Source organism: Aulonocara sp. 'chitande type north' Nkhata Bay, linkage group LG2 (assembly GCF_057382095.1).
Source record: "Aulonocara sp. 'chitande type north' Nkhata Bay isolate Kocher_YH1m ecotype deep benthic linkage group LG2, A_spYH_male_GT1.1, whole genome shotgun sequence".
In the NCBI taxonomy this organism is placed as follows: Eukaryota; Metazoa; Chordata; class Actinopteri; order Cichliformes; family Cichlidae; genus Aulonocara; species Aulonocara sp. 'chitande type north' Nkhata Bay.
This window is the reverse complement of record NC_141345.1, coordinates 38,463,660-38,474,737: the sequence shown is the minus strand read 5'-3', so window position 1 is coordinate 38,474,737 and position 11,078 is coordinate 38,463,660. Positions and strand designations below refer to the sequence as shown.

General features: G+C 47.0%; 1 protein-coding gene across 3 annotated transcripts; it reads left to right on the top strand.

Annotated features, from left to right (window-relative positions):
- Positions 1–368: 368 nt before the first annotated feature.
- Positions 369–9,714, top strand: pcdh18b (protocadherin 18b). Of its 3 annotated transcripts, none has more exons than XM_086261963.1 (4): positions 369–3,074; positions 3,447–3,502; positions 3,806–3,975; positions 8,305–9,714. In XM_086261963.1, exons 1-4 carry the CDS (start codon positions 573–575, stop codon positions 9,234–9,236), a joined length of 3,660 nt encoding a protein of 1,219 aa, XP_086118089.1. In that variant the 5' UTR covers positions 369–572; the 3' UTR covers positions 9,237–9,714. The 3 variants fall into 3 exon arrangements, with proteins under 3 accessions (XP_086118089.1, XP_086118097.1, XP_086118078.1); XM_086261971.1 differs by having other exon boundaries at positions 3,414–3,502; positions 3,806–3,921; XM_086261952.1 differs by having other exon boundaries at positions 3,414–3,502.
- The last annotated feature ends 1,364 nt before the right edge of the window (positions 9,715–11,078 follow it).

The window sequence follows — 11,078 nt, the reverse complement described above, 5'->3', positions numbered from 1 at the left end:
GCACGCGACAAAAGAGGTGGCATGCGCTGTCAATACAAGCGCGACCGTCAGTGTGCGACTGTGTTAACGGAGGCTGAGCCGAATGGATCGCGCTCCGGCCCATTGTTGTGACACACTTCTGCGGTGGGGGGAGCGGGACCCTCCCCCCGACCCGCACTCCTGTTGCTTAAAGGAGGCCATTCTGATTTAGGAGGAGGGAGGAGTGTTTGTGTGGAAAAGAGACGGGGCGGGCGCAGAGAGGGGCGCGAGAAGAAAGACTAGCGCGCGCACACATTGACTTTTCTCTCTCTCTCTCTCTCTCTCTCTCTCAGTCACACAGAGTGGGAGGGAGCTTCCTCAGCCACAGACACACACACTCAGAGCATATGTGGAAGTGTGACAGAGCGGTCTGCGAGGAGAGAGGCGCAGTTTGTGTGTGTTCGTCTCCCACGAAACGACTTTCTTTATTTCTTCATCTCTCTTTGTGTCTCGTGCAGTTTTCCCAGGACGAACATGTCGCACTAAGGACACTCGTGTTCTCCACTGCGTGATCTCCCCTCTGTGGAAGTCATCCCTCGGTGTGAGCGCAGAAGATGGGGGCAAAAAGGAGGCAAAGAAAAGCGACCGTTTGGTCCTCGGCTCCACTCCAGCTCGCGCTGCTGCTCGCGCTCGTGCACGGCGCCAGCGGGAAGACTCTGAAATACAAAGTTTACGAGGAGCAGAAAGTGGGCACAGTCATCGCGCGGCTGAAGGAGGACGTGTCCGCGGTTCTGCCAAAGTTACCCAGCTCCCTGAGCTTTCGCTTCCGCGTGATGCAGCTGGGCGGCACGCCGCTGCTGGCCGTGCGCGAGGACGACGGACAGATCAGCATCGGCACCAGGATCGACCGCGAGAAGCTCTGCGAGAAAAACTCCAACTGCTCCATTGAATTTGACGTGGTCACGCTGCCCACGGAGTACCTGCAGCTGTTCCACGTAGAAGTGGAAGTCCTGGACATCAACGACAACTCTCCGCACTTTGCTCGCGCCATCGTCCCCATTGAGATCTCCGAGAGCGCGTCAGTGGGGACGCGCATCCCGCTGGACGGCGCTGTGGATGCGGACGTAGGGGAGAACTCTCTGCACACGTACTCACTCACAGCCAACAACTTTTTTAAAATCGACGTGAGGACCCGGACAGACGGGGCCAAGTACGCAGAGCTGGTGGTGATGAGAGAACTGGACCGGGAGGTGCAGGCCAGTTACCAGTTGCAGCTAACGGCCTCGGATAACGGGGTGCCCCCCAAGTCTGGCTCCACTCTGCTCAAGATCAGTATTTCGGATTCCAACGACAACAGCCCGGCCTTTGACGAACAGGCTTATGCAATCAATCTGCTAGAAAACTCTCCCCTTGGGACTCTGATTATTGATTTAAACGCCACGGATCCTGACGAGGGCACTAATGGGAAAATAGTTTACTCTTTCAGCAGTCATGTCTCACCAAAGATCCTGGAGACCTTTAAGATCCACCCTGAAAACGGCCACATTACTCTGATTAAAAAGGTGGACTATGAAACCGGTGCTTCCTACGAGCTGGATGTTCAGGCTCAGGACTTGGGCCCTAATTCCATTCCTGGACTTTGCAAAATCGTGGTCAAAGTTGTGGATGTCAACGACAATAAACCAGAGATAAACATTAACCTGATGACACCTGGCAAAGAGGAGGTGGCCTACATTTCAGAGGGGGCCCCTGTGGACACGTTCATAGCTCTGGTGCGTGTTGATGACATTGATGGAGGGCTCAACGGGGAGGTGGTGTGCAGGCTGCACGGCCATGGCCACTTCAGGCTCCAGAAGACCCACGAGAAGAACTATATGATTCTCACTAATGTCTCACTGGACCGTGAGAAGAGGTCAGAGTACAGTTTGACGGTCATAGCTGAGGACAGGGGCTCCCCCAGCCTTTCCACCATCAAACACTTTACCGTCCAGGTTCTGGATGAAAATGACAATCCTCCGTGTTTTGAGAAGAGCCGCTACGAGGTCTTTAAGTCAGAGAACAACTCTCCTGGAGCCTACCTGATGACAGTGGTGGCCTCAGATCCAGATCTGGGCACCAACGGTCAGGTCACTTACACCATCATAGACACAGTGGTACAAGACAGCCCCATTTCTACCTACGTCACCATCGACCCCTCTAATGGTGCCATCTATGCACTGCGCAGCTTTGACCATGAGGATGTCAGCCGGATCGCCTTCACTGTTCAGGCACGTGATGGGGGAAACCCCGTGCAGTCGGTCAATGCCTCCATCCATCTGACTGTTTTGGATGAAAATGACAACCCGCCCATCATTCACTCCCCCTCACTCCGGAATCATACCGCTGAGCTTCCCGTGTGGAAGTATGCATCCCCGGGTCAGCTGATCACCGCCCTTAAAGTCACAGACCGTGATGCTGGTGCCAACGGAGAGGTGAGCTGCACCATCATCGGTGGCAATGAGGATGGGCTGTTTGTGATGGATGCCCGGCGCTGTGAGCTCAGAACCAATGCCAGTCTGGAGCAGGCTCCGCGGGACATAATGGAGATCAGGGTGGAAGTGCAGGACAGAGGCATCAGCCCGCTGTCCACAGGAGCCCTCCTCAGGCTCTCTGTGCAGGAGAACATGGACATTCTCCCCTCTCTGTATCCTACCGGCTCCACCCAGGCCTCACTGGATCTCTCCCTCATTGTCATCATTTCTCTGGGTGCAGTCTGTGCTCTGCTGCTCATCGTGATGCTGATGTTTGCGACGGCCCGCTGCAGCCGTGAGAAGAAAGACCCCAGACACAACTACAACTGTCGCGTGGCGGAGAACAGCTACCAGAACCACCCTAAGAAGCCCGCCAGGCAAATCCACAAGGCAGACATCACCCTGGTCCCGACCGTCAATGGAACTTTACCTGTGCGTGCACACCCGCGCTCCCCCTCCCCTTCCCCTACACCTGAGAGAGGCACGCTGGGGAGCAGGCAGAGCCATCATAGCCGCCAGTCACTGAACAGCCTCGTCACCATCTCCTCCAATCATGTGCAAGAGAACTTTGCTCTGGAGCTGGCCCACGCCACTCCTCCTGTAGAGGTGAGAGGTTTACTCATTTTCTTTAAATGTCCATGGGATTGATGTAAACCTGATTTACATGTAATACTTTGAAGTATTTATACTTACAGTACCTTTTCATTTGAAGCCGTGCACGTGGTTTGTCATGTACCGGGGTTACCTCCCGTGTTCTGTTCAGCTGTACGTGTCGTGTTTTTGTTGACCATCACAAAGTCATGCACTCCCTCAGCCCCCCCCCCCCCCCCCCCCCAAACATTGTCTTGTGGCCTTGCTTGTTGACTCCATTCATTTCCCCCTCTTCATTTTCCCTTTTATTTTGTCTTTTTTCCTTTCTTTTTGTTTTTTTTCTTGGCTTTGTAGCAAGTCTCACAGCTTCTGTCCATGCTTCATCAGGGCCAGTACCAGCCACGGCCAAGCTTCAGAGGCAACAAATACACCAGAAGCTACAGGTAACACATGCGTGAACGATGCTTTGTGTGCTGGCACACCTAGGCACACATGAGGAAGAGCCCTCTGAGCTCCTCCTTATGTCACAGTGCAACATTTCCACTGTTCTCAGCTCTGTTCTGGTCCAGTCGATTTTGGAGTTAAACTATATGCTCAATAACTTCACATCTGCATAATTTTATGTTAAAACCCTTCTGCAGAGCACTCTCAGTGAACCTTATTATTCATCAGTGTGGTGTCTTCATAAGCATGCTAATATTATTGGCAGTAATTCATGTATCAAATCTGCTTCTGGCTTTTTGCAGATATGCCCTGAATGAGATGGATAAGTTCAGTCTGAAGGACAGCGGACGGGGAGACAGTGAGGCCGGGGACAGCGACTACGAGCCCGGCAGGGAGTCCCCCATGGACAGGCTCCTCGGTGAGGGCTTTACTGAGATATATGCCCCTGATGGCCAGCACAGAGCACATGCAGGTACATCACAGTGCACTGCCCTCGGTAGATATGAAGCCAAGCTTCAGTCTTTATTTTGCTCAGCTTTATCCACCACTCTGATATTGTTCTTATAATAATTATACGTAGAATTGCTAAGAACTGTATCCATTAAACATGCAGATTCTTGGTTTGCTGATCTAACAGCTACAGGGATATTTATATTTTTGGTGATTTATCAGGTAATGGTGACAAGTGTTCCTGGAGGTTCACGCCAACAGCTCTAAACACAAACACTTTCAGCTTCTTTTCATATGAGATGATAAAATGTAGCAAATTATGGTAGCTGGCAGTCTGTGGCCTGCATGTTTGGTCGATTTATTTATTCAAATGAATTAAAGCAATACATCAATTTGGGAAATTCATTAGAGCATATGAGTCATCATTCACTGATGTTTCCATGGGTCACAAACTCTTTGAACGTGGCTCAAACTGGGCAACACCAGAGCTGCTTAACCTTTGCTTAGCAACCCCACCTAGAGGTCATCTGATGAGAACTGTGCTACACCCTCAATTCATTCTCTATACCACCGATACTAATAACATGCCATGTACTATACCAGTCCAGCCCTCGATGGTTGATGCTTTCTGGTTCCACTGACCACCGCCTAATTTCTCTCAACAAATCACATCATTTTTACTAAAATTTAATTAGCCAAGACCTGATTTGTGATTTAAGTGCTCATTTTCTTTCCTTTTAGGTCGTAAAGATATTAACCCTATTAAAGAGGTTTTCAAGTCAATTTTAAAAGAACGCTTGAGTTTCTCATACGTCACTGTAGTCATTTGTAGTCATGGTGTTCTCTGTGGACCACAGCTGAGAGGAACTGCCTGATGATTAAACAGACAGAGCTTCATATGAAAAACTGTGGAGCACATCGTCTTTGTCCGAGTCTCCTTTAACCTCAAGTCAAACTTTACTGTGCTGGTTTGCATATTATGGGATTTTTGACTTTGCCCCCATTCTTTAGAGTGGAGTCGGAGGTCCTTTAGATCATCCTTAAAAACTAAAATGAATTTTCCACTTTACCAAGACATGAGTCTATTTGTGGGATGCTGGGAATACTGTGGCCTATAGACAGCTGTAATAGGGCCGGGATCCTTACTGATTTCTATCACTGATTCAGTTTAGGCTCAGACAGTCAGATATTATAATTCTGATCATTTATCAGTACATGTCCATATCTTTATCTTTCATGTCAGAGCTCGTTTTGGAGAAAGAAAAAACAATAAAAAAAACCTGAAACTAAAAAAATAAGCTGCACATGTATTGACTTTGAAGGACTGTGAGTGACACTGTCATGAGGTTGTTGAGCCGTCATGTTGCTGGGCGGTCCCTCCTCTCTACAGCTGAGTTAACGAGGAAGAATGAGCACTTTGTAGTGACCATACTGACTGTGAAGTATTCTGCATGCTGGCATCACATGTGTGACAGGTTTGCATGCTAGTTGAGCAGGGTACACTCCGTCACATCCTGTAAAACTTTCACCGTGTCTTGGCTAACATCATACAGGCTGCAAGCTTCTGCAGCATCTTTTATCACGCCATCCCTCTTCTCCCAGAGCTGCTGCTTCTTCCCGGCCAGCTTCCCACACAGCCATCACTTAATACCACATTTGAGCTACATCCCAATTAAAGTCGATTCAGACGGGCAGACAATCTCATCACTAACGCCTCCTCCTTCCCTCCCACCCCTTCTTTACAGCTTTGTAGAGGAGCTCCGCTCGTTAGGCGCTCTGCTTTTTCCCACCTTCAAACCTTCATTTCCAGCCATCCAAACCAAAGCTCTTATCTTGCTCTGATGAAACGGAGGCATTTAATTGCCACAAGGCGCAGAGTTGCTATGCAATCGGCTCAGAGTTGCGCTCATGATTAAACCCTGAAGAGCACAGTTACATCTCTAGGCTCACCTTTCTCCTTATGGATGCTTAGGCCACCTCCCACTCCCGGTCCACTGCAGCATAAAGTCAGCTCTCTGTTATTATGACTCAGTGTGGAAGCCTTAACCCCCGCCCCCTTGGATGTAACACAGAGCTTTGTTTCTTGCTTGTCTAGATGGAGAAGACAGGTTCTCTGTTTTTCACAGCTAATACACAGCTGTAGTACAGAGCCATCAGTAAAGCAGTACTTGCACATTTTACTCAATATTCACCTTTATTTAACACTTGTACTGCCTTTAAGCTCTTGTACATGAGTAACCCTGCTGGCTTACTTCTAATAGACCTCTGTGTAGCGCTGCTGATCAGCCTGATCACGTCTTTATATTTAGCACGAATACTGAGTAAACAGTGTCATTACATACAGGCAGGGAGACCTATTCAGGCACATGTAACAGTAATAGATTACTCCTCCAGGTTTAGATATCAGCCTGGGGACGTTCCTCAGGGGCCGATGACTGGAACTTTGTCTTAAATACGAAGGCATTAGTACAACGCAGTGTTTTCAAAGCTTGACTGGATGTCTCCTTTCCACTCTGACTCTTCTCCTTTGGTCTGTGCCTGCTTCACACAAAGCCAGAGTGCTCCTGTAAATCGTAGGCGTCAGTCCGATCACCGACGTTCACTGATCGTGCGTCCTCCTCTTAGCAGGAATAGAAGCTGAATTGGTTTACTGATCAAATCCAGTCTCTGAAGTAAACACACAGCGAACCATGTTGTCCTCAGTCCTCTCTGAAAAGTAAATCCCAGTTAGTCAGGAGGCTCTCATTTAACCTCCCAGGACCTGCGTCCACATATGTGGACATCACATTTTAGGTTGTCTAGACCAAAATACTAAATTTTGCTCTACAAGAGCCTGATATCCAGTTAAAAGGACATTATACTGCCATGGTTCTGTTGAAATTTAAAACGAATGTCCTCATATGTGAATCTCATTTTTGTCAAAAACAAAATCAGGTAAAAAATTCTTTATTTTTACATTCATCAGCCCAAATAGCAAAGAGGAATTAAACGTGCATGGCATGAAAGCGTTTGGGTCTTAGGAGGTTAATGTTTGTTTGACGTGGATTTTTGTTCCTTTTCTGTTTTCACACACCAGTCGCTCGGGTTAAATCTTTCATTTTTAGCCTTTCATCAGCGAGGTGGCCAATCTGCTTCTGCCCCCGCACTGTTTTCATCCTTCCACTGCACCCAAATGCACTTTTCATCCGCTCTAAGATGTATTATAAATGTTCCTTTCATGTTAATGAGGGGATAATGAAGTCCCTCAACAGCGTCACTGAAAAGCACCGCAGTCCTTTAATGAAGGCTTTAAGTTGGCATATTTGATTTGTCTAATTTATTCTTCAGAGATTTTCTATTTGAAGATTTAATATTGAAAAGAGTGACTTGAAAGGGAAAAATGCAGGGCTTTTAAAGGAGGAGTTATTTTGAATGGGTAATAGGCATTGATCGGCCCGGCTGAATCGTCTCTCTGTGGTGAAGTCGTTGGACGATAGACGGCAGAGCTCCTGCAAAGAGCCTCTCAGACTAATTAGGGCAGATTTCCAGAGACAGCCAAGCATGAAAAGAAAGAAACACCTGAGGACGGGCAGGCAAATGTTAGCTGGATGGAGACTTCTTCATTTCTGCCTGTTTACAGTATAAAATATGGACATACACAGGACATTATGGGATGCTTTTGAAAGTAGTTTGAAGTCATTTTTTCCTATTATGTTTGAAATTGTAAATATCACCAGTAGGCCCGTAGGTATGCACTTATTTTCTTGTGCATTGTGTATATTCATACAGTCATGTGGAAGAGAATGTTTCTACAAGAATCTATGACCTCATTTATGGCAGAGGTCCCAAACCCCCGGGCCGTGGACCGGTACCGGGCCGTGAGTCGTTTGGTGTTAATTCAATAGCAGGTAGAGCCATCCTTAGTAGCAAGTCAGTTTGATTTACATAGCATCAAATGACAACAACAGTCACTTCAAAGCACTTTATCTCATAATGTAAAGACCCGACAATAATCCTGAGAAACCCACCTGTGAGCAAACATGAAGGCCACACCTGTTCAGTCTTCTAATAGATGGTAGCTTAACACACGGCTAAATGGTTTAGACGGTGGTCACATTCGCTGATGATCAGTTTGATGAACAGTGAAAGAGAGAGGCTCTCCCACCAGTTCTGTGGAGAACCTTTTCAGTGTCCTGAGTGTACTATCAGGATTGAAACAAACCCATGTTCTGTGAGTTTTACTTTCCTGTTTAGGTTTTAGTAAAAGGTTTATCTTTAAATGACTCAAAACACAAGCAGGTTTAGTTTTGTATAGAGTGACCATATGGCTGCAGCTCACTCATGATTACTCATGCTTCTGTCTTCTCTGCAGCCATGAGGCTTTGCACAGACGAGTGCCGCGTTCTGGGTCACTCTGATCAGTGTTGGATGCCACCCCTGGCCTCCCCAGCCTCCTCTGACTACCGCAGCAATCTCTACATCCCCGGGGAAGAAGCCCGCCAAGCCAGTGACGTGTCTCAAGAAAAGACCCCGCAGCCCTGCACTGATACCGGCTCCGCCCGGAACCAGAGCTTCTCCACCTTTGGCAAGGACCTCGTTGGGGAGGACGGTGAAGACGAAGGGGGAGAAGGTGCCGGCAGCAACGAGGCCGCAGACGAAGACCTGTGTGGGACCACGTCTTTGCTTTCAGAGATGAGCAGCGTGTTTCAGAGGTTAATACCCCAGGGCCTGGACTCATATGTCCAGGTCAGTGAAAACCAGAAGGGGACTAGCCTGAGTGGGATGGGCGTACCGATGACTGGATCTTTAGATCGCAGGAGGGGTCATTTGCCCGGCAAGCCCAGCCCCTCTGTACACCAACAGGGAGTGGCAGCCTGGGCTGCTAACACTCACTTCCAGAACCCAGGTAGCAGCATAGGCCCATCTGGCCACCACCAGGGCGGTAGCTACCACACGCTGAAACCAAGCACCAAGCTCAGCTCACAGAGCAGCAGCCACAAGGGCTCACAGGCGCCCAAAAACAGCCCCCAGAACAAGCCCCACAGCAGCCCTCTGCTTACAGCGCTGGTCAGCCCCACGCTGGTGCAGCCTCCCCCGGTGCCGGTGTCGGCGCCGCTCCCTGGGCCTTCCTCCAAGTGGCTGCCAGCCATGGAGGAGATCCCAGAGAACTACGAGGAGGACGATTTTGACTCGGTGCTCGGTCACCTTCAGGGCAAACGTAGCGATAGCCGGCATGAATTGGTGGACGCCAGTGATTTGGTGGCTGAGATCAACAAACTGTTACAGGATGTTCGGCAGAGCTAGACTTCCTGTTTATTCCCCGCCCCCTCAGTGCAGAATGAAGGTGAGGGTGTGTTGGTGGCAAAAAAGACCGAAAAGGAAATAACAAAGAAAAAAACAAGACCTGCAAGTGTCGTTAAAGTTGTGTTTCAGTTTTAATAATTGTGTTTTGTGAATGCTAAATATCCAAAAAAAAAGGTACACAATGTGACTGTATTTATCTTTGTATTTTGAAAATACATTTGTATACTTATATTTATAAAAAATGTATATAATTGTAATCAGAAGTCTATTTTTATATTTTAAATGCATGTTGAGTACACGTTGAATCAAGACTTTGACATGCGATTGACATTCGACATATTTAAATGGCTCTTTTGTATTGTGATTATTTTTTATTTGTCACTATAATATGTATTCATTAATATAATACTGAGTTAATAGACACTTGTGTTTGTGGATTATTGGTGCAGGGGATTGAAAAACAAATAAAATAATGCACAAACCCGACCGAGGTGTCTGGGTCACATTTTCTGTTGCACAGCAGGAATTTTTAGAGCTCCGCTTTCTTCCCAGGAAGATGAGGATGAGCGGAAATGGAACGGCTGCAGTCGACTGGATCAACCAAACATGCTGATAGAAAACAATGAAATCCACTTTACTGTCATTCCTTTCAATATGAGACGTATTTCAGACTAGATTTGATTTGCTGTAAACGTCCTTCTGTCAGGATTATTTATCAGTGCAGATGACGACCCGGGTGATCTGCAAACAACCCTTGTACACAACATATTCATTTTCCTTTACATGACAACACAACCTCTAATATATAGAGTACTGTTCAATAATTTAATCTTACCTGTGTTATATTTGAAACAGACTTCTGTGGGGTCCATGTGGATGCTGAGGTCACGTGAGTTGTGTCAAACATTTAGCTGTATTACCACCATCTGCTTGGTTCAAGACTTTGTACACACCACACGTTAGCTACAGCTATAATTCACCCTCCAAATTCTATTTGCAATCCTTTCTTCTTTCATTCTTTAACCAAACAATGCTGACCCATCAATCGAATGGCAGTACAAATCAGCATGCTTAATTGTTTAAATGAATACATTTTTTCTTATCTATGTACAGTCACGTCAAGGTGCTTTATACTGTAAACATCCTACAACCTTAGAGTGACACTTCAGCAATCAAACAACAAGTAGTTGGCAACAGAAGGAAGGAAAAACTCCCTGAGCAGAACCAGACTCTGGGAGGGGTGAACATCTCACCCTGGTTGGGGGTGAGGAGAGGAAGAGAGGACAGACATGCTGTGGAAGAGAGGCAGAGATTATTAATAACCCACGATTAAATTCAGAGAAGTCTGTTAACACATAGTGAGCAAAGAAGAAACATTTGTATGCTGACTTCTACTGATGGTGCCTAAGGAAAGCATGTATAATTTAAACAGAACTGGTCCTAGCACTGAACCCTGTGGAACTCCATAATTAACCTCAGTGTGTGAAGAGGACTCTCCATTTACATGCACAAACTGGAGTCTATTAGATAGATATGATACAAACCACTGCAGCACAGTACCTGTAATACCTACAGCATGTTCTAATCGCTCTAATAGGATATTATGGTCGACAGTATCGAACGCTGCACTGAGGTCTAGCAGGACAAGCACAGAGATGAGTCCACTGTCAGAGGCCATAAGAAGATCATTTGTAACCTTCACTAAAGCTGTTTCTGTGCTGTGATGAGCTCTGAAACCTGACTGAAACTCTTCAAATAAGCCATTCCTCTGCAGATGATCTGTTAGCTGATTATAGTAGAGAGTAGTTTTTTGTTTTTGTTTTTTTTTGCCTGTCCCGTTTG